The sequence below is a fragment of the Mobula birostris genome, chromosome 10, assembly GCF_030028105.1.
Source record: "Mobula birostris isolate sMobBir1 chromosome 10, sMobBir1.hap1, whole genome shotgun sequence".
Lineage (NCBI taxonomy): Eukaryota > Metazoa > Chordata > Chondrichthyes > Myliobatiformes > Myliobatidae > Mobula > Mobula birostris.
The window spans coordinates 88669824-88694229 of record NC_092379.1 but is presented as its reverse complement, the minus strand read 5'-3'; the positions used below and the strand labels follow the sequence as shown (position 1 = coordinate 88694229).

The 24406-nt window shown below is 37.9% G+C and overlaps 1 protein-coding gene across 5 annotated transcripts in view; it reads left to right on the top strand.

Annotated features, from left to right (window-relative positions):
* The window catches only part of LOC140204132 (kelch-like protein 4), a 401566-nt gene extending 378956 nt beyond the window's left edge, over positions 1 to 22610 (top strand). For all 5 annotated transcript variants that reach the window (XM_072270528.1, XM_072270523.1, XM_072270525.1 and 2 more), the window contains 4 exons: positions 747 to 909; positions 7491 to 7703; positions 9745 to 9916; positions 19133 to 22610. In XM_072270528.1, coding sequence (XP_072126629.1) covers positions 747 to 909; positions 7491 to 7703; positions 9745 to 9916; positions 19133 to 19192 — 608 coding nt within the window. In that variant the 3' untranslated portion in view covers positions 19193 to 22610. The remainder of the gene's footprint in view (positions 1 to 746; positions 910 to 7490; positions 7704 to 9744; positions 9917 to 19132) is intronic.
* The last annotated feature ends 1796 nt before the right edge of the window (positions 22611 to 24406 follow it).

Below are 24406 nucleotides of genomic sequence, written 5' to 3'. Positions count from 1 at the left end.
ACAGAGAAAGAACATGAAAATCATTCAGAGGGGAACATCAAACCCATCCCCCCCCCCGCCACCTACAAGTAAGAGTGGTAAACTGATCATCACTTAAACCCATTGTGACCAATCTTACGTATTTGGAATGTTGGAGGAAACCCATGTGTGCAAGGGGAGAATGCATATACTCATTGCAAATAGTGGCAAAATTAAACACAGGTTGCTGGCACTGTATTAGCATTATGCTAGCTGCTTCTTTCCAAGCAGTTGGGCCTATCCTAAATAGTCCTGTCCCACAGCTTCTGTTGATTTTATGGGAGAGCTGGCACCCATTGTCCATCTCATTCTCACAATCACTGTCATAGCCATGAATCGGGTAGCAAAATGATGTATAACCTGTCAGGCTAAATGTTGCAGAGGTATCAAGTACAGTTGAGCCAAACTGGCCAAGCTCATGGACTGCATGTGGTATGTTGTGCACATATAATTTAATGCAAAAGGGACAAAATTATTGAGGTCCAACGCATCACAGCACTTTCAACCATTTGACTTAATATCATTTAGCTTTATCAGTGATTGATTTCATTTAGACATTAACATGATGTCCTTCCTGATTCCTATTACAGAATGTTGTATTTATTTGGGTCATTTTCTTCAAGATGCAAAACTTTTTTTATATAGCTAGATTTATTTATTTCAAATATTTACTATCAACTATTACATGTTCTGATCTTCAAAATAGCTTGTGGACAATTTTATTTCAGGAGTGGCAGTACTTGAAGGACCAATGTACGCAGTTGGTGGACATGATGGGTGGAGTTACCTGAACACAGTAGAGCGATGGGATCCACAAGCTCGTCAATGGAACTATGTTGCCAGCATGTCTACTCCAAGAAGCACTGTGGGAGTTGCAGCACTAAACGGCAAGTAAGTGGCTAGCTATTAGACTGTTAAATCTTTGCAGCACCTCACAAGTAAGTGACATCCATAACTTTCCAATAATGCAACTTATCAAGTTCATAAATGTACAAAATAAAACTAATATAAAGTGCATTATAACTCAAATAAGATTTCATACATGGATTCCACGAACCATCATCTTCAAATTTTAAGAAGAATTACAATAATAGTATTGGACGTACACAAAAGGCCAGTTGCCTCTGAAAAAGATGTATAAATGCTATATAAACAAATATTTCAAAAGATGGGAGTATTATTCGACTAAGCAACAGAAAAAGGATAGGGCTGAGTGGGAATACAAGATATTAAGAGGAATAGATAGAGTGAACAGCCAGCACCTCTTCCCCAGGGCACCGCTGCTCAGTACAAGAGGACATGGTTTTAAGGTAAGGGGTGGGAAGTTCAAGGGGGATATTAGAGGAAGGTTTTTTACTCAGAGAGTGGTTGGTGCGTGGAATGCACTGCCTGAGTCAGTGGTGGAGGCAGATACACTAGTGAAACTTAAGAGACTACTAGACAGGTATGTGGAGGAATTTAAGGTGGGGGGGGGTTATATGGGAGGCAGGGTTTAAGGATCGGCACAACATTGTGGGCTGAAGGGCCTGTACTGTGCTGTACTATTCTATGTTGGATGTTCTATGAAATGTAAGCAAGAAGTCAAGTTTAAAAAATCCATCAATAAGTCACAGAAAGATCATCTGTAAAGTAGTGGGGAAAAGCTGCTATAATTAAATGTGGAACTTCCTTAAACAGTCAGAAAAAAATATAGGAAAGGCAAACCAGTACTAAATCAGTCTTAGGGTATTGCTGATATTGTCAATTAAACCCCCCCCCCCCACCACCACCACCACAAAGGAACTAATTCACACAAGTTTTGTCAAAGTGTGAAACAAATATCCACACAAAATCTGTTAACATTTGATATGCTAACTATTCACTTGATGACAGATGAGAAGTTTATTGCAAGTAGGTCATCACATCCAAGGAACATTTGTTTCAGACATCCCGGTTCCTCGGAGAGTAGCAAAGAAATTAAGTGATAAGTAGGTAGGAAAAAAATGGGGTTCTTGATTAGAAAGGGTGTCAAGAGTTAGGGGTGAAAGTAGCAGAATGGGCTTGAGAGAGAAAATACAGTAAATCAGCCATGATTGGATAGCGGAGCAGACTTCATGGGTTGAATAGCCTAGTTTTGTTTCTATGTCTCATGGTCTTATGAAGCAAAGGCTGCAGTCTGCAATGTATTCATGTGATGATGGCTGGTTCTCCACTTAAGAAGATCAGAAGGGAGCTCCATTGCTGCAGGACTTTTCCTTCTACTTGCGCTGCGTGAATTTATAATGATGATTGGTGTGTGCAGACTGATTCTACTCTTTAGGCCAGGGGACTGGCCTAATGGCACAGCGAGCTGTGATGATTACAGCAACCATAAGGCTGTAGGTTGAGTAGTGGAGTTTTCCTTCTCCAAGATAGACTACCTGGCAAGGCTAATGAGTCCTATCTACCCGGGTTTGGAATTTGAGTTGTCCTTCTCCTAATCTGGCTGCTACCAAGGCTAATGGGCCCAGCCTGCCCACCCAATTATACCACTGGACATATGGTCACACCATGACATAGCAAACTCAGGAAGAACAGGGACTCCACGTGAAGGTATTGCTATGGACATACAGTAGTATAGGAGAGACCTTATGCGAGTGACTTCCTGCATAGCAAGCAAACAGTGGTACTGCAGTGATCACTACACCTGGAAAGGAGAGGCTATGGGAGATGCTTCACAGGCCTTATGTGAGCAGGACATCCAGCCCAGGACTCACCCTTCCATGTGCGTTCTGTTAATTTATAACAGATCTTTCCCTCTTCCCACAGTTGCTAGTCTTATATTAACAAAAACATGTTTAATTACATTACTACAATGTTCATACTGTAACCATTCAAGTCACATGCCAAGTTAAAGAGGAAAATCCTACAAGGAATATTTCCTGAGGAGTTTTTACTTCTGTTATTCACACCAATTTATTAGAACAGTAAAAGGTTTGTGATACAACAGGTGAGCAGTGCCACTAATGGAGCTGCTGCTTCACAGCTACAGGAACCAAGGTTTAATCCTCACCTTAGGAACTGTTTGTGTAAAGTTTGCATGTTCTCCCTGTGAGCACATATGGGTTTTCTCTGATATTTATCTTTCTCCAGTGTTCTCCCACACCCGAATAGACACATGTGAGTGGAGATTCTGGAGAGGTGGAGGGGATGGGGAGAAACTTGTTGGGAATGCAGGAGAGTAAAATGGGATTAGTCTAGGATTAATGTAAATGTGTGCTTAATTGTCAGCATGGACAAGGCTGGCCATAACTCTATGACCCTGTGAACCTGCAACAAATTGAACAATTAAATGTGCAAGAGCGAAAGTCCTGCAAGAAATATTTCCTGAGGAGAATTTAATTCTGTTACTGTGATTAAGTTATTGAAACATTACAAGCATAACTTGGCCTCCAGTAAACCCTGTGTGGAGTTTGGACATTATTCTTGTGACTCCCCCACCCCTATCATGGCTTTCCAATGCAAAGGTGTAACTTGAGCAGGAGGCATTGTGTTTATTCTGAAAAGTAAGTGTGAGAATAGTAACACATGCTGAAGAATATAGCATAGAAAATAATGTTAATGTTACTGCCCTCTAGATATTCAGGGTTGCAAATCGATGATAATTTGCATCACCATTCACCTCACAGGCCATTCTCCTGTAATTCCATCAGGATCAATCACATTAAATGAAATAAACAAACTTAATACTTCACATGGATTAACCTTTAATTTGTCCATTGTTCTTTGGGGACAAAACAGCACTTAACAATCTAAAAATATCAATTGGAATTTAATCAGTGCTAATTAAAACCTAGCTCCTCGTAGCACTGTGAGATATAGCAAAGTCATTTTGATAAAATACTTCACTTGCACTGTCCAATCCAATTAGTGAAAGTGTTTGTAAGTTTTATTTTTAAATATTTTATTTATTATTGTTCAGTAAAACAGCATGGAATCGGTTCCTCCAGCCCTTAGAGTCCTGCCACCCAGTAAACCCCCTGAACACCCCTAATTTAACTTGACTTAATCGCGGGACATTTTACTAACCAGTATGTCTTTAGACTGTGAGAAGAAAGCAGGGGAAAACCGACACAGAGGATGCCAGGTTTGAACACTGAACTCCATACTCCAAGCTGTAGTAGTATTGTGATAATCACTATGCTGTTGTGGCACGCCTTTCCTGTCGTCTTTCATAATGTACGAGTCAATACGAGCAAGTCTAGTTTTCACTTTTGGTCTTCTTGTGTGTTAATCATGTTGTTTTTGCATTCAGTTCGGCATCCTTGAAAATGATCTTCCGTTTTCACATCCCATTCTGATATGCTTGGGTTTAGTTCCAAGAATTTTGAAAGCAATCTGATCCTCAACTACTTGCTGTTTTTTTTGTAATAAGACAGACAATGAATTTCCATTGTTAAATGGCTGGCATCACAGCCAATTTCTTCTGTGACATCTGAACTCATGCATATCTCAACCACTCCGTACATTCTCACCAGCCTACTTGCAAGGATGAGAGTGTTGTCAAAAATGCAATCTGAATCAGCTTTATTATCAGAGTCAGAATTAGGTTTGTTACACCAGTATATGCCGTGAAATTTGTTAACTTAGCTGCCGTAGTACAATATAATACATGACAAATATAGGAAAAAAGTAAATTACAACAGGTATAAGTATATAAAATATTTAAATTAAAAATGGTAGTGCAAAAATAGAAATAATAAAAAAGTGAGGTAGTTGTCATGGGTACAACGTCGTATGTTGTGAAATTTGATGTTTTGCAGTAGTAGCACTGTGCAAGACATAATTATGATGAGATTCAAAAAAAATAGTGCAACAGAGGAATAACAAAGAAGTTTTCATAGCTTCATGGACTGCTTAGAGATCTGATGGTGGAGGGGAAGAAGCTGTTTCTGAATCATTGAGTGTGCGTCTTCAGGCTCCTGTATTTCTTCCCTGATGGTAGTAATGAGAAGAGGGTATATCATAGACGGTGTGGGTCCTTAATGATGGATGCCTCCTTCTTGAGACACTGCCTTTTGAAAATGTCCTCATAATAGAGAGGATCTGTGTCTGTGCTAGACCTGGTTGAGTTTACAGCCTCTTGCAATAAAGGAAGAGATATTATATTAGCCACAATTCTGCCGTAAACTCAATAAATAATGAAAGAGATTTGAGAAGTTAAGTGGGCAATTGTTCCTGTCTTTTCAAAATTTAAAGTAAATTTATTATCCAAGTATGTTCATGTTACCATATACTACCATGAGACGAAGGAATTGGTTGTTGACTTTAGAAGGAGTAGCGGACCACAGGACCCCATTTACATCGGTGGAACGCAAGTGGAACAGGTCAAAAGCTTTAAGTTCCTCGAGGTCAATACCACAAATGACCTGACTTGATCCAACCATGCAGAGTCCACCGCCAAGAAGGCCCACCAGCGCCTTTACTTCTTAAGAAAGCTAAAGAAATTTGACCTGTCCCCTAAAACCCTCACTAATTTTTTATAGATGCACCATAGAAAGCATTCTTCTAGGGTGCATCACAACCTGGTATGGAAGTTGTCCTGTCCAAGACTGGAAGAAGCTGCAGAAGATTGTGAACACAGCCTAGCACATCACACAAACCAATCTTCCGTCCTTGGACTCACTTTACATAGCACGCTGTCGGAGCAGTGCTGCCAGGATAATCAAGGACACGACCCACCCAGCCAACACACTTTTCGTCCCTCTTCCCTCCGGGAGAAGGCTCAGGAGCTTGAAGACAGGTACGGCCAGATTTGGGAACAGCTTCTTTCCAACTGTGATATGACTGCTGAACAGATCCTGACCCGGATCTGGGCCGTACCCTCCAAATATCTGGACCTGCCTCCCGTTTTTTTTGCACTACCTTACTTTCCCTTTTCTATTTTCTATTTATGATTTATAATTTAAATTTTTAATATTTACTATCAATTTGTACTCTAGGGAGCGTGAAGTGCAGAATCAAATATCACTGTGATGATTGTACGCTCTAGTATCAATTGTTTGGCGACAGCAAAGTATAAAGTATAAAAAAAGTATTTTCTTGAAGGCATTTACAGAAAAATCAAAAGTATTTACAAAAACTATTGATAAATAAGGACTGACAAACAACCTATGTGCAAAAGAAGAGGAACTGTGCAAATATACAGTATAAAACATTAACACTGAGAACATAAATTGTAAAGTGTTCTTGAAAGTGTGCCTGTAGGTTTAAAACCAGTTCAGAGTTGTGGTGAGTTTGGGAGCCTGATGGGTGTTGGGTAATAACTGTTCCTGAACCTGGCGGTGTGGGACCTAAGGCTTCTGTACATCCTACTCGATGGTAGTAGTGAGAAGTGTGTGTGATGGGAATCCTTGATGGCGGATGCTGCTTTCTCGTGGCAGTGCTCTGTGTAAATGTATTCATTATGGAAAGGGCTTTGCCTGTGATGGGCTAGGCTGCATCCATAAATTTCTGTAATCTTTTTCATTCCTGGGTATTTGTGTTTCCAGAGTCATGGTGTGGTGTACTCTGCACTAGGCAGATGAAACATAGGTGATTACATTTTTGAACACAACTGTTCAGTCTTTAAGAATAATCCTGAGTGTATGGGGTTTTTTTTTGTATGTTAAGTTTAAAATGGCTTCTTTGTTATGTTATACTTGGGAATGCTTCTTTGTTATGTTAAATGCTGAGAAAGTCTCTAGCTAGACATTTGCTTGGATTAATACAGATAGCAGGGTGCTATTAGCCAATGGGTATTTATGTTATCGTTTTTTTCGGGTGATAATGCTGTCTCATATGACTGGGAACGGGGGTTTTTGGCGGGGAGTCGGAGGAGAGACGAGGAGGACGGTAGATGTGCGAAAGGCTCCGGTTGATCACTCCGGGTGGTCCTGAGCTGTGAGTCGACAGGATCCGGGTGGTCATCAGGAATTTATTGAGCTCCAACGGTTGTGCACGAAGAACTTAGACTTTGATAAGTCTGGTGCCTTTTTTTTCCCATTACTTCCTTTTCTGTATCGAATTTATATTAATTTCATAGACTTAGTAATATCTATAAAGTGTACTTGGTAAAACGTACTGTGTGTGCTGGCTGATGATTGATGTTTGGGATTGATTCGGGTGGCAGTGGTGCAGCAACCGACTCAGTGGGAAGTGTTCAGGCAGGTGCTGGGCGGGATTTCCCCTAGACATATACGAGCCAATGTAACTGAGCGTTACATAAGCTTTCCATATCCTATTATTCTAATTCTCTGCCTCATTTCACACAGCCCCTTCCATTGGTGTTTATGGGAGCTTGCTGTGTATAAATTGGCTGCTACGTAACAACAGTGACTACATTGCAAAAGAATTTCAATGGCTGTAAATTTGTTTGCAAAGACCATAGGCTGCAATAGGTTCAATGGAAGTACAAGGGTTTGTTCTGTTTATGGATGTTATATAATCCTAAAGGTAAGAATTGTGTTTTACAGACTGTACGCAGTAGGTGGCCGAGATGGCAGCTCCTGCCTACGATCAATGGAGTGCTTTGATCCTCATACCAATAAATGGAGCATGTGTGCACCCATGTCCAAGCGAAGAGGGGGAGTTGGAGTTGCCACGTGTAATGGCTTTCTTTATACTGTGGGAGGACATGACGCTCCTGCTTCTAACCACTGTTCTAGATTGTCAGATTGTGTGGAACGGTAAGAATGATCACGTTTGTGTTCTTTATTCTCCAGCATTATGCCCATTCCTTCCCAAAGGCACAGATAAATACCACTGACTAGTCCTATTAATATTCAGGCAGAACAGGAATTGAGAAACTGGGTTTTGATCACAATAAAATAATAACCTGGTTCTACAACATAGAAAAGAAAACTCACTGACAACATTTCTTTGTTTGGTGCATCTCTGTCTGCCTTTTCTTAATGATTTCATGTAGCAACACAGGAGTTGCCAGCCTATTCATTGTGACTACAACAGTCTTAGCTCCAAATAATTATCGTCACGAATAAAATATCAAATGGATATTTGAGTTTAATATTTTCCTTATTTTCTACGTTTGTTTAATTTGAGATTGAATGTTGCAAATTAAATGCTTTCAATATATCACTTTAAAACAGCACAAGTAGCTAATAGCTGACAAATGATGTTGTTCCTTTCTTGCCAAAGGGCAGCATGGATAAGCCAGGTAACTAAATTGTGAACCTTGTGCAGTGCTGGGGAAAGTATTTGAGATAGTTCCAAGGAATTGAATTATATTTTGTACATTTGGAAAGCTGGGGCAGATCAGGGATAATCTTCACTAATTTAAGTTGTTTGAGGAGGTAGCTATTGTCTGTAAGGATATTTATAAAGCCCTTGACAAGGTTCTGCATGGTTGGCTGGTCCAGAATGTTAAAGCACAGGGGATCCAGGGAGAGCTGGATAATTGGATCCAGAACTTGTTTGGATTTGATTGGAGGCAGAAATAATAGTGGAAGAATACTTCTCTGACTGGAAGTCAGTGGACTGAGCAGTGCTGCAGTATCGGTGCTGGAACACATTGCGTGTGATACATATTAATAACTTGGATGGGAATGAAAGAGATATGATTAGTAAGTTTGTGATTGTCACAAATGTTGGTGATACGGTGGAGAGCAAGGAAGATTGTCTAAGGCTACGGTAGGAAATAGGCTAGATGGAAATTTGTGCAGAGCATTGACAGATGGAAATTATTTCCATGCAGTGCAAGGTGATGCATTTTGGGAAGTCAGACAGGGAAAGGATATTTACAATAAATGGTAGGATACTAAGGAATGCTATCATCCTACCATTTATTGTAGTAAGGGACATTAGGGTACAAGTTTATTGTTCTCATAGTTACAACACAGGTAAAGGAGGTGGTAAAGAAGGCATGTTTGCCTTCGTAGGTTGGGATGAAATAGAACCTGACAATACATATATCGCAGCTTTACAAAACTCTTTTTGGAACACATATATAGAATATTATGTGCAGTTTTGGTTGCCATACTACATAAAAGATGCTGTTGCACTGGGGAGAGTGCAGATGAGGGGAAGTTCTGAGGGGCATAGATAGAGTAAATGCAAGCAGGAGATTCATTAGGACATTACTTGGATTGCGGGACTTCAGTCATGGAGAAAGATTTGACAGGTTGTTTGTTTTTCGTGGAGCAAAGAAAACAGAGCCATATCTTAATAGGAACATATAAAAAGATAAGAGATTTTGTTCGTGTAATAGGCCTGTCAAGTGTCCTATTACAAAAGCTGAACCTTGTTAAATGACTGAATGGGTCAGAGAACTGAACGTGTTTGGTCAGCATTTCCAGTCCAGGCAACTGTAGCCTCACGATGCAAAGTTGTCAATTGTGTTCTAACTAGCATTTACTGTAATTACAAACTTGCCTACTTGTTTTTGTATACAATGCTATGTATTTAAAATTCAGAATCTTTTCCCATGGCACTATTACAATCACCATTTAATTAAATGAAAGTGGAACTTTGTTTTCCATTCTCAGGTGATCAGATTATTTAACTGTTTATATATCAGACCTGTTCATCAGTGATTGAACAATCAAAATCAATGTATAAATGTTTAAAACATTTAAAAATGGACAATATTGCTGAATTCATAACCTATCTAGTATTGTAAACTTGGTATTATTTTCTCTGGTATTTTTTTCCTGAGAATACGCTGGTAAGATTTTGATAGTTTCAAAACCATTTTCATTCTCATATTTGTAGGTATGACCCCAAAACAGACACCTGGACAACCGTGGCACCTTTAGGTGTTGCCAGAGATGCAGTTGGAGTGTGCCTTCTTGGGGACAAGCTTTATGCTGTTGGAGGATATGATGGCCAGACTTACCTAAACACTGTTGAATCATATGATGCACAGAATAATGAATGGACAGAGGTAATGCTATTATGAAAAAAAGATAAAATGCAAGTTAAATTTGCAGATGTTGCACAGTTTTGTATAGATCGCAGGCTAATTCACACTATGATGTCTGTGAAAGGAGTGATTGTTAATCACAGGCAATAGGTCGGAGGGGGGGGAGGGGAGGGATAATCAAGCTTTGTATTAGACCTGTACTCATCCAGATGAATGGAGACTCTTCCGTCACCCCTCTCATGCCCTGTTTACGGCAGAAAAGCAAAAGGATCGCCTCACCACCTAAATACTCACATCCTATATTTTGTCGTTGATACAACTTTTGGAAGGTGTCTGTCTGGACATTGACTGTGATATCTGAAGACTGGAATGGTTCAGCTTCACACACAGATATTTATAAAAGAAAGGAAGTTATTTAGGTTCTGTGGAACGAAATTTAAGCCAGAGTCAATCATCACTGGAAGTTTGCACAGAATATACAGCCCACAGAAAAGGCACTTGGCCCAAAGCTATGTGTTTAATGTTTCTCATAGCCACCTCATTTGCCTCTGGTAATCTGTACTTTTTTCCTGAGATGTATTCATACAGTCATAGAGTCATAGAACAGTACAGCACAAAATCGAGCATTTTGGTCCTTCTGGGGTATGCCGAACCATTAATCTGCTTAGTTCCATCAACCTGTATCTGGACCCGAGCCCTCCATTCCCCTCCCATCCATGTAGCTATCCAAATTTTTCTTAAGTGTTCATATTGAATCTGCTTGCCCCATTCCTGCTGGCAGCTCTTTCCATATTCTCACCACCCTCTAGATGAAGAAGTTCCCCCTCATGTTCCCTTAAACATTTCATCTTTAACTCTTAACCCATGACCTCTAGCTCCTGTCTCACCTCAGTGGAAAAAGCCTGCTTGCATTTACCCTAGACATCTATAAAATTTCCCCCCATTCTATGCTCCCAAGAGCATTGAAGAATGAGGAGAGATTTGATGGAGGTATACAAAATTATGACTCGGCAAATTAAGTCCTAATCTATCCAACCTTTCCATACAACTCAGGTCCTCAAATCTTTGTAGCCTCCTTCTAAATTTTTTCTGCACTCTTTCAATTTTATTGACATATTTCCTGTACTTAAGTGACCCTAATTACCATAATACTCCACATTACCCCTCACTTCTTTCTTATATGACTTCAACATAACATCCCAACTCTTGTACTCAATGCATTGATTTTTGAAGGTCAATGTACCAAAAGCTTTCTTTACGACCCTATCCAGCTATGACACAAATTTCAAGGCATTATGATTCTGTATTCCCAGATCCCTCTATTCCACTGCACTCTTCAGTGCCCTACCACTCACCCTGTCCATCGTACTCACATTTGTCTGGCAATACCTCGGATTTGTCTGCATTAAATTCCATCTGCCATTTTTCAGCCCATTTTTCTAGCTGGTCCAGATCCCACTGGAAGCTTTGATAATCTTTCTTGCTCTTCACTACATCCCCAATCTTGGTGTCATTGGAAAGTTTTCTGATCCAGTTTATGTTGATAGAGATGATAAATATCCATGGACTCAGCACTGATCCCTGTGGCATATCATTAGTCACAGACCTCCAGTGAGGGGGCAACCATTCACTACCACTCTTTGACTTCTTCCATAAAACCAATGTCTAATTCAATTTTCTACTTCATCTTGAATGCTAAGTAACTGAACCTTCTTGACCAACACCTATATGGGACCTTTTCAAAGGACTTGCTAAAGTCCATCTGGACACCATTCACTGTCTTGCCTTCATCAGCTTTCCTAGTAACTTCCTCGAAAAACACTAAGTTTGTTTAGACTGACCTACCATGCACAAAGACATGTTAACTATCCCTAATCAGTCCCTGAAGGTACAAATACTTATATATCTGCTCCCTGGCAATGTTATGATTGTCATGGGAGATTTTAACATGCAGGTCAATTGGGAAAATCAGGTTGGTAATGGATCTCAAGAGAGTGAGTTTGTTGAATGCCGAAGAGATGACTTTTTTAGAGCAGTTTGTCATTGAGCCTACTGGGGGATCAGCTATGCTGGACTGGATGTTGTGTAATGAACTGGAGACAATTAGGGAGTTTAAGGTAAAGGAAACCTTAAGAACCAGTATTCACAATATGATAGAGTTCAACTTAAAATTTGATTGGGAGAAAGGAAAGTCTGATGTAACAGTATTTCAGTGGAGTAAGGGAAATTACAGTGGTATAAGAGAGGAGTTGGCCAAAGTAAATTAGAAGGAGCTGCTAGCAGGGATGTCAGCAGAGCAGCAATGATATGTGTTTCTAGGAAAAGTGATGAAGGTGCAGGACATGTGTATTCCAAAAATGAAGAAATACTCAAATGGCAAAATAGTACAACTGTGGCTGAAAAGGGAAGTCAAAGCCAATGTAAAAACAAAAGTGAGGGCATACAACAAAGCAAAAATTAGTGGGAAGATAGAGGATTGGGAAGTTTTAAAAAATTTACAGAGAGCAACTATAAGAGTCATTAGAAAAGATGAAATATGAAAGCAAGCTAGCAAATAATGTCAAAGTAGATAGTAAAAGTTTTTTAAGTATGTTAAAATAAAAGAGAGATGAGAGTGGATATAGGACATTAGAAATGATCTTTCAAAAATCATTGGACTTAGGCATGGTGGCAGAGGACTGGAAAATTGCAAATGTCACTCCACTCTTTAAGAAAGGAGGAAGGCAGCAGAAAGGAAATTATAGACCAGTTAGCCTGACCTCAGTGGTTGGGAAAATGTTAGAGTCATTTGTTAAGGATGAGGTGATGGAGTACTTGGTGACACAGGACAAGATAGGACAAAGTCAGCATGGTTTCCTTAAGGGAAAATACTGCCTGATGAAACTGCTGGAATTCTCTGAGGAGATTACAAGTAGGATAGATAAATGGGATGCAGTGGATGTTGTATATCTGGACTTTCAGAAGGCCTTTCACAGGGTGCCATACAGGAGGCTGTTTACCATGTTAAGAGCCTGTGATATTACAGAAACATTGTTAGAGTATTGGCTGATTGGAAGAAGGCAGTGAGCGGGAATAAAAGGATTCTTGTCTGGTTGGCTGCCAGTGACTAGTGGTGCTCTGCAGGGTTTGGTGTTGGGACGACTTATTTTTATGACGTATATAAATGATCTAGATGAACAAATAGATGGCTTTGTTGCCAAGTTTTCGGATGATACAAAGATTCATGGAGGAGCAGGTAGTGTTGATGAAACAGGTAGGATGCAGAAGGACTTAGACAGATTAGGAAAATGAGCAAGAAACTGGCAAATAAAATACAATGTTGGAAAATGCATGGTCATGCACTTTGGTAGTAGAAATAAATGAGTGGACTATTTTCTAAATGGGGAGAAAATCCAAAAATCTGAGATGCAAAGGGATTTGGAAGTCCTTGTGCAGAACAGCTTAAAGGTTACCTTGCGGGTTGAGTCGGTGGTGAGAAAGGCAAATGCAATGGTAGCATTTATTTCAAGAGGTCTAGAATACAAGAGCAGGGATGTGATGCTGAGGCTTTATAAGGCACTGGTGAGGAATCACCTTGAGTATTGTGAATAGTTTTGGGCCCCTCATCTTGGAAAAGATGTGCTGGCATTGGAGAGGGTCCAGAGGAGGTTCACAAGGATGATTCCTGGAATGAAAGGGTTATCATACGATGAACGTTTGATGGCTCTGAGTCCGTAATTGTTGGAATTTAGAAGGATCGGTGGGGGGGGGAATGTCATTGAAACCTTTTGAATGTTGAAAGACCTCGACAGAGTAGATGTGGAAAAGATGTTTCCTATAATGGGAGAGTCTAGGACAAGAGGGCACAGCCTCAGGATAGAGGGGTGTCCATTCAAAACAGAGATGTGGAGAAATTTCTTTAACCAGAGGGTGGTGAATTTGTGGAATTTGTTGCCATGTGTAGCTGTTGAGGCCAGGTTGTTGGATCTATTTAAGGCAGAGATTGATAGGTTCTTGATTGGACATAGCATCAAAGGTTATGGGGAGAAGGCCGAGAAATGGGGTTGAGGAAGAGAAAGAAAAGGATCAGCCATGATTGAATGGTGGAGCAGACTCGATGGGCCAAATGGCCTAATTCTGCTCCTATGTCTTATGGTCTTAAAATACCTTCCAATAACTTACCCACTATTGATATCAGGTTCTTTGACAAATATTCTTAGAGCCTTTCTTGAACAACAGAACAACACTGGTTACCCTCCAACTCTCCGACACCTCACCTGCAGGTGCTAGAGAAGCTATTCTCTAGCTTCTCTTTAAATATATCTCACTATTGACTTCAACCACTCAATGGAGTAGTAAATTCCATGTTTTGAAAAATAGGAACTCTGCATTTTCCTCTTTATTTTCATAGCCCCTTTTGCTTATGGCTTCATTCGGAGTACACAAATCAAAACCATCTCTAGATGCATTCTGTGGAAGTTCTATAAAATTTTAAAGTCCCTCTCTACTCTTTAACCAATACATTGACAATTGCATTTTTGCTCCTTCCTGCACCCATGTGGAACTTACCAATTTCATCAACTTCACCCTGATTTCCATCCCACATTCAAATTTACTTGGTCCTTCTCTGGCAATTCCCTCCTCTTTCTTGATCTCTCTAATTCTGTCTCCAGAGACAAATTACCTGTTGATATCTTTTACAAGCATCTGCCCCTTCCCACCCTGTCACTTGCAAAGATGCTTTCTATTTTATCACATCCTCCATCTCCACTGCATCTATTACCATTATGAGACATTCATTCCAGGGTACTTGCGATGTTATATTTTTATCAAAGGTAATGTTTCTGTAGGAATTGCTCTTCCACAAATCCCTTGTCCACTCATCCCTTCCAACTGATCCCCCTCCAGGCACTTATCCCTGGAATCATGCTTGGTGTTATACCTACTCCTACCTCTCCTCCCTCATCTCCATTTTCAGGGCCTTAAACACTTCCTCATCCTTCTCTAAATCGTCAATACAGGTTGTGGAGGATTGCTTCATCAAGCACCTTTGTTCTGTCTGTCTTAACAGTAAAATTTCCCCATAGCCAGCCATTTTAATTCTACTTCCCATCGACCTCCACTGCCTTCTTTCAATATTTTTATTAACATTATATAAATTGCATGAATACAAATACAAAATTCATAAGGATACAAGTAAGTAATATGAATTACCTCACATTTAAATCACAGTAATATGATCACAGTATCTCATATTCCAAATCAATCATGTAGAAAAAAGATTGAATTATGAAATAAAATAAAATAATGTATTTTATTAAAAAAATCTACCCCCACTACCAAAATGAGCTGGTTGGTAAAAAAAAAAGTAAAGAAAATACCTTACCATATAATATTATAATAATAATGGCTCAGATCCATACTTTAAAAACAGTTGAAAGATTATGAAAAAATTCAGAAAGGGTCCCCATAATATTAGAAAATCATGTTTAGAATCAGAAATCGAACAATGAGTCTTCTCTAGATCAAGGCATAACATAAAGTCAGATAGCCATTGAACATGAGTGGGCGGGGTGGCCTCCTCCCACTTGAGCAAGATCACCCTCCTGGCCATAAGAGACATAAAGGACAATACCCGCAGATTAGATGGCTTCAGTTTTGTAGCACTATCCTCAACAATACCAAACATGGCAGTCAATGGATTGGGTTTAAAACTGACATTGAAAAGTGCAGAAAAAGTTTGAAATACATCTTTTCAAAAATTTTCAAGTCTCGGACATGTCCAAAACATACGAATTAGTGTGGCCACTTCATTAGTATATCTATTACAGTAAGGGGAAATATCTGCATAAAAACGAGAGAGCTTGTCTTTAGACATATGAACTCTCTGTACCACTTTGAATTGTAATAAAGAATGCTGAGCACATAATGATGAGGAACTAATCAATTTTAAAATAATCTTCCAGCTCTCTTCAGATATGACAATCTGTAAATCTCCTTTAATTTTATCTAAAGGGGCCTTTTTCAGTCCCAACAGCAGACCGTAAATGTAAGATATTGAACCGTTGTCAAAGGGTTTCAGATTAGAAATTGTATCTATTATATTCTTATCTGGACTTGTAGGAAATGTATGTAATTGAGATCTTCAAAAATCTCTAATCTGTAAGTATCAAAAAAGTGGGTATTGGAAAGGTTAAATTTCTTTGAAAGTTGCACAAAAGAAGAGAGATGCCCTCCGTCAAACAAATCCTGAAATTGTTTAATATCCAATCTATCCCATTCTTTAAAAGATAAGTCAACTAAAGATGGTTTTAAAAAAAACAATTAGAACAGATGGGACTCGAGAGGGAGAATCTCAATAAACCAAAATGTTTTCTAAACTGTAACCAAATCCTCAAAGTATGTTTGACCACCACATTGTCAGTTAGTTTATTTAAAGATAAAGGAAGTGAGGATCCAGATAAAGAAATAATGGAAAATTTTGTAACAGAGTTGACTTCCAAAGAAACCCATATAGGACAATTCTCATGGTTAATGTAATATATCCAGAACGTAATATTTCATATATTAATTTCCCAATAATATAACCTAAAATTGGGTAAGGCAAACCCTTCATTCTATTTGTTTTTTTGAAGGTGAGCTTTATTTATTTGAGGTTTTATATTCTTCCATATATAGGAAGAAAAAATTGAATCCAAAGCGTCAAAAAAAGATTTAAGAATAAAAACAGGCACAGCTTGAAAAGGTTATATAAATTTAGGTAAGATATTCATTTTAATAGAATTAATTTGGCCAGTCAGGGATAAAGAGTAAGGCTACCAATTAGAAAGTGCTTTTTTAACATAATTCATTAAAGTTAAAAAATTTTCCTTAAATAAATCTTTATAATTCTCAGTAATTGTTACTCCTAAATACGTAAATTGTTTTCTTAAAATTTTAAAAGGAAGGTTAATATCAGTTGGTATTAAATTGTTTAAAGGAAACAGTTCATTCTTATGTAAATTTAATTTATATCCCGAGAACTGACTAAAATTAGAGGTTGTAACATTAGATATAAAAAACAATGTCATTAGCATAGAGTGACACTTTATGAATAGTACCTCTCCTTAAAATACCAGTAATCTTTTTAGACTCTCGAAAAGCAATTGCTAAAGGTTCTAATACCAAATCAAAAAGCAGAAGGCTCAAAGGACAACCTTGTCTAGTTCCACGTTGGAGTATAAAGGGTTTAGAATTCTGAAAATGAGTACGAACCTGAGTGGAGGGAGATAAATAAAGTAATTTAATCCAATTAATAAAATTAGGTCCAGAATTAAATTTTTCTAAGGATGTAAAGAGATAATTCCATTCAACTCTGTCAAAAGCCTTCCCCACATCCAAAGATATCACACATTCCAATATTTCCTTAGATGGAGAATGCATAATATTTAACAAATGCTGTATATTAAAATGGGAATATCGATTTTTAATAAATCCTGTCCGATCATCCGAAGATATAATATTTTCAAGTCTGTGAGCCAACACTTTAGATAAAATTTTAGTATCAAAACTGAGTAAAGAGATAGGTCTATACGAAGAACATTCAGTAGGATTCCTATTCTTTTTGAGAATGAGCGAAATGGAAGCTTTGTAAAAAGACTGCGGTAGTCTTCCTACCTTAAAGGAATCTGTAAGGGTAGATCATAAGTGTGGTATAAACAAGGAGGAAAAAAGCTTTATAAAACTCTCCAGAGAATCCATCAGGTCCTGGGGAATTCCCAGAATGCAATTCTCGTATAGGCTGAGCAATTTCCTTCTGGGAAATGTGTTGATCCAATTGCCTACGGTCATCTATCGAAAGATTAGGAATATTTAATTGATCCAAAAAATTATTCATTGCAATATTATCATTAACAGAGTCAGACCTATACAATTTGGACTAAAATCCCCTAAAAGTGTCATTACTTTCAAAGTGGTCAGTTGTCAAGTCCCCATTAATTTTACCTATTTCTTTAATTTGCCGCTTGGCTATAAATGGCTTCAATTGATTAGCCAGTAGCTTACCAGTTTTATCTCCATGAATATAAAATTGACTTCTATCTTTTAAAAGCCAGCTTTCAATTGGATACGTTAAAAGAAGATCATATTTAGTTTTGGTTTCAATATGTCTGTTATATTTTTCAGGATCGGGTACCAAAGTATATTTATGGTCCAATTGTTTTAACTGATTAGCCTGTTCGTTTCTTTCTTTGTTAACTTTTTAAATGATGTTGGAAGTATAAGAAATAATTTGACCCTGGATATATGCTTTAAAGTATCCCATATAATAAGACTAGATGTCTCTTCCAACATATTTTCTTCAAAAAAAAAGAGTAATCTGATTCTCCATGATTTTAAAAAGTCCTCATCGTATAACAGAGTTAAATTAAATGGCCAAAATCTACTCATAGGGCTAGAACCAGGAAGATTTAAAGATAGAAGTACAGGAGAGTGGTCAGAAGTAGCAATCTATATTCGATTGATCTAACCAATGGAATCACTTGACTGTCAATAAGTAAAATAATCAATCCTATGTTGGACCATGCTGAGGAGTACACTTCAGCAATACGGCAATTTTGCAATTCAGTAATTCTGCTGTCATTTTTCCCTTATGGCCTGATAGAGGAGTACTGTATAAGGTGATGAGAGGCATTGATCATGTGGATAGAAGGGCTGTAATGGCGAACATAAGAGGGCATAGTTTTAAGGTGCTTGGAAGTAGGTACACAGGGAATGTCAGGGCAGGTTTTCCACACAGAGAGTGGTGGGTGCATAGAGTGCGCTGCCGGAGATGGTGATGGATGTGGATCCAATAGGGTCGTTTTAGAGACCCTTAGATAGGTACATGGGGCTTAGAAAAATAGAGGGCTATGCACTAGGGTAATTCTAAGCAGTTTCTAGAGTAGATTACATGGTCAGCACAATATTGTGGGCCGAAGGGCCTGTAATATGCTGTAGATTTCTATGTTCTATATTTTGTATTACCTTAATGTATTTGTTGTTGGAATGTCTATCTGGATGATATAAAAAGCCAAACTTTTCACTGTATCTTTGTATATGTGACAATAATAAACCAATTACTAGTTACCAAATACCAATTCTCCCTGAGAATTCCTGGCAGTGGCTGGATCACAGTCATTCCCTCTTGAATAATGACGCCACAGGCATCTCAATTTAGCTCAATAGCACAGCATCCAGTGGGTTTTTGAAATCATTCACTGATGTATTTCTCCACTACAGGAGGTGCCTCTGAAGATTGGAAGAGCTGGAGCTTGTGTCGTTGTAGTGAAATTGCCATGAAAGGCTGAAAAGTATGTTTAATTGCTACAGGTCCAGAGGGAATCAAAGAACATTCTACTGTATATAAACAGGCAATCATTCCAAAACTGCATTAGCCTCGCCACTGACTCAGATTACAGAATAAGAGGGTCAGAAGGAATGAGCTATGTTCTGATGCAGTTTCACTGCTGAAATGCATAAAAATGAGCCGACTGCAAACTTAAATGGTTATCATCAGAACCCCATCATTAAAAGAACCTCATCCCAGAATTTGGCGCATGTTACCTGATGTCACTGTGGGGTGGGATGTGCTGTGTTGATGAATGGAATGCATACTAATGTAAGAATCACCTTTCTGGATATTTTTATTCCTAAAGCTTTCTCTATGACTGATGTTGCTGTTGGTGTTTACTGGTGTTGTGCTCAATGTGGGAAAAAAAATTATGAGTTCTTATACGTGTTACTGTTATTGTAATTAAATGTTGCATATTACAATGAAATAGTAATCATTGTAATATGCAATCTTAGCATCATGCAAATGTTTCTGTAAGAAGAAAAAAATATTGCATATTACAATGAAATAGGTTTTATTTTTCAGGAGAGTTTTGTCATTTTAAAGGTGGAATTTAAATAATCATAATAAGAAAATGAATATGACACTGTAGATTCAAATTTTGTTTCAAATCATTGATAGAAAATGATCTTATAAATGTGGATTTTGTAACCTTTACTCCATGACACTATACTCTCCCCACTGGCACAGATCTTTGTCATGGGAAGGATACCAGTAAAGAGGCTGCAATGCTATGAGATAAAAAAGCACATCTGGGAGTTATTCCACAACAACTCTGTTTTCTCTTCATTTCAACCATCACAGTATACTAACCAGCAGTAATATTATAATACAGAAGACAGAAGACTTTGCAAAGCACATCATTTACATCCAAGCACTATAATATGTAAAAAGAAGTATTGTTTCCTGAACAGTAGCCTAAAACGTTTATCCAAATTTTGAGGAAGTTGCTTAATTATAAATTGGTAAAACGAATTTTAGAACATATATTTAATTGTAGATTGTAATGTCGCTTTAAGCATGTTGAACAATAAAAGAGCAGGGAGTGAACATAGAGGACAATTTTACTGCAGGATTGTGAATCCATCTTATTTAAAATTAAAGTGGTTCAAAGGTCTGTGGTTTATTATGCTTAAAAATTTTAGTTTTAAATGCAGTTAAGTAATCAAATGGTTGCTAAGGAGCAACTGAGGTGAAATTTCAAAGTGAAGAGCACAAGCATTGTTTTTAATGGAGCTTGAAATACATTTTCTAAATGAGTAATCATAATGACTTGATATAACCATTGGGTTTAAGGACATAAACCTATTGATGATGACAACAGAACCACTAGGACTTTTATTACAATATTTAAGTGCAGATAATAGAAAGATGATTCAAATTTTAATCTATATTTAGAATGATTCATAAAATTGAATTTGTTGACATAAACCTAAATATTTATACAATGTGGGTATGTTTTTGAAGAGCTCTCCACACTTTTGACAACCTAATATATCCTATAAAATAATGTCAAATGTTAAAAAATATATACTTGTGATTCAAGATATATTTCTATTGCATTAAAGTGACCATTGAATGGGATGAGAATCATTTTCATAATATTTGATTTATTTGAAATTCTTGCTTTAATTAGTATATCCATAACAATAATATTACACCAAAGTTAGTCATAGGTGTATTTATGTAGTGCTAGCAATGCAGAGTTATATTTATGGAGATATATAAATATAATCTTTAATCCAAATGTTGATGTACATATCATATTTATATTTGAAAATGTTCTATTGGTGAATCCAGTTTTCTGAGCCTTTGAATGTGCCAACAAAAGGATGGCAAACTCACTGAATTGACAAACTGATAGCAGTATACTTACAATGTACAACATTCCACAACATTTTACACAACCATCTGGACAAGTGAGAACATTTTATATTTTCAAGAGTAGTGTAAGACAAGCCTGGAATATCGGGGAATACTCTCTACTATGGGTAGGGTAGGGTTAACATAAATGAGCTGGAGAACAGGTGAAATGAACAACTTACATTTTTATATAAAAACAGAGACTAATTACAGAAAATGTGAATTATATCTTTGGATAGTAATCTTTGCTTCTGATTCTTGCTGATTATAGAATTTCTAACCTTGGGTAATGGGCTAAGGCTTCAGTAAACACATGCAACTCTTCCTTTCTGATTTCTGCCTCACTTATAAAACATCTGATATCACAGTTATTTACAAATAATCAAAGCACCCTGTCCTCTGCACATTCCAGTTTATTTTGGCCAGCAGAAATGCACTGAATTGCCTGTGGAAGTTGGGCTATGATAATGACATTTTAATTTGGCTATGATATTTTTTATTCTGCAGAATCAGTTTTATTGTATGGATAATAATTAAAGTAAGCCAATAATACAAACAAGGTATACTGCTTGTCAAGTTTGCTCTGCTCTGTACTAAAAACAAAATAAAATGAATGGCAGAATTTGACTGATTCTTGTAACTAACCCAATTCTTCTAAGGTGTCTGTGTACACTTTTGTAATGATTACAGATATTACTCAAAACTAATGGAATGTCTCTGTGTAACTAATTGTATTTGGCATGGTTACCACTTAACAGACAATTGAATTGTTTCAGAGGTGGTGAATGTGTGCTCCAAACCTCTGCCAAAATGTTATTGTTGTGCTGTTTTTATGAAGTCTAGGAGCTCTGAATTCTTCCAGCCCTTACTTGTGAATGATGTTTACAGTTTAGCTGCCAGTTTTAATTCCTCTGCTGCACCTGAAAGAAATAGCTTTCACTTCTGGAGTTAATTCTGCTGGCAGGGGCAGTTGTGATGGACCTATCATTTTGTACAAAAACAATGCATTTACTGTACAGCACACCAATTTATTTGTAACTTTTACACAAAATACAAGTTAGCAGTATTTCAATAAATTGCAAACTCAGATTATTTTGATTCAAAAGCAGAGTTAGAAACATTTTTCACAGGTCAGTTTGTTGTAGATTGCAATCTTTTGGACAAATAATGAACTTTTAGAAGGTTGCATTGGATGTAAAATCCTACCTTTTCGACTATAAATTAAACCTGCAACACAAGAAACCAAAAATAGTATTTAGAGCAGCTATCTACAATGCCTTTTGTTACCAATGAACTCTGCAAAGGCAATGAATTAACTTTTCAGTACTGAGATTTATAACAAACCTTTGGTCGTTCTACTGTATATTTTGTTCAGCATGTGAGGAGTACTTCCTTTCTTTAATTCCCTTTTGGTGTTCCTATATTTAAACTTTCTGTGTTATTCTACAGTTACCAGTTTGCAAATAAACAAAGCTGATAAAATGAGCAAAAGTTGCTGTGACTTTTGTTTGCAAAGGTTAAGTAGAATAGAATCAATGTGTGCATTTTGAGCTCAATTCTCACTGAATATGTTTGTAAAAGTCTTCCATGGTAATAATATATGAAAAGTGACCAATCTAATGTAAAGTTAAGGTACACTAATAACACTGATTCAGTATACTCTCACTGAAAAAAGCGTCGATGGTTAGAAAATAAAGAACATTCAGAATAAGCACCATGGTAGTGTAGTGGTTGGTGTGGCATTATTACGACTTGGGGTGTCAGACTTTGGAGTTCAATTCTGGCATCCACTGTAAGAAAGTTTGTACGTTCTTCCTATGTGCATGTGGGTTTCCCTAGGTGCTCCAGTTTCCTCCCACAATCCAAAGATGTATGGATTAGTATGCTAATTGGTCATTGTAAATTGTCCTGTGATTTGGCTAATGTTCACTAGGTGGAAAGGGATCTAGTGCTTTCCTGGCATATATGACAAACAAACTCTTTCGAGCTTCCAGCCGGGTAGAGGTATCGATTTTAACCAACGTTTCAGTGACAAATTCTGCCATCTTCATCAGGAATGATGCCTGGGCAAGCCTAGTCTGGTGGTACTTATACCCTCGTCATCTGTCCCTCCTGATTGGTTAGTCCTCATCCAATCAAGTTTCCACTGTCCTTTCACTACCATCTGTCTTCCCTATATTTTCACAGTTACAGGAAGGATTGCCAGGATCCTGAAGAAATACCGGATCAATACCATCCACAAAACCATAAGGAAGCTCGATCACAGCTTATGCGTGTCAAAGATGACCTGGGACTTGGACAGTCGGTATTTACAGGATTCTCTATAAATGCAGAGCAGCGTATATTGGCCAGATGGGAACATGGTGGGAACCCACATCAAGGGGCACAGGAGGTGCATCCGGGTTACCCAGAGAAATCAGCAGCAGCAGAACGCTGCATTGCAATGGCCATAGGATTGACTTGATGGCACAAAATTATTGTGCTGCACCAATGGTTTTTGGGACCACCTGGTAAAGAAAACCATTGAAATAAATCTAGAGAGAAAGAATTTTAACAAAGTTAATGGTCTCACTCTTAGTAAGAACTGGAATTTGATTGTAAATGAGGTGGGACAGTGGATGAGCACTAATCAATCAGGAGGGATAGACGAAGGGGGTATAAGTACCACCGAACTAGACATGCCCAGGCATCATCCCTGATGAACGTGGAGTTTGTGAGCAAAACGTCGGTTAAAATTGATACCTGGCTGGCAGCCTGAGAAAAGCTTATTCGTTAATAGGTGTGTTGCTGGGTGATGTGGATCGTTGAACTGGAAGAGCCTGTTTCGTGCTGTATCTCGAAATAAGAATAAATAGAACCATCCACTGTCCTTTCTTGAGGTCAAATGATCTTGGAGCAACAGCATTTCACAGGGAAAGAAAAACCTAGTTCACATATTAGAATAATTCACTGAAGTATTGTTCACTCTGGATACTCCTCTAGAGACTTGCATTGAAAATCTGTCCAGACACCCATTTCCACTGATAATTGTTTTGGATTACAAGTGAATCAGATTCTGGTAACATCAATCAGATACAAATGTAAAATAAGACTTAATCTGAAAATTCCCACTCATTTTTAAGTCACTGGGCCTACCTCATTCATGATCGAGGACATGTGTATAAAATGTTTTAAGGTGGAAAAAAATATTAAAATCTTCATGATTATGTGGGAAACCAACTGAAAGACAATTATTTTAAATGCTGTAGGATGTCATGATATTTTGCTGATACACTGAATATCAGAAAATACAGAGCATC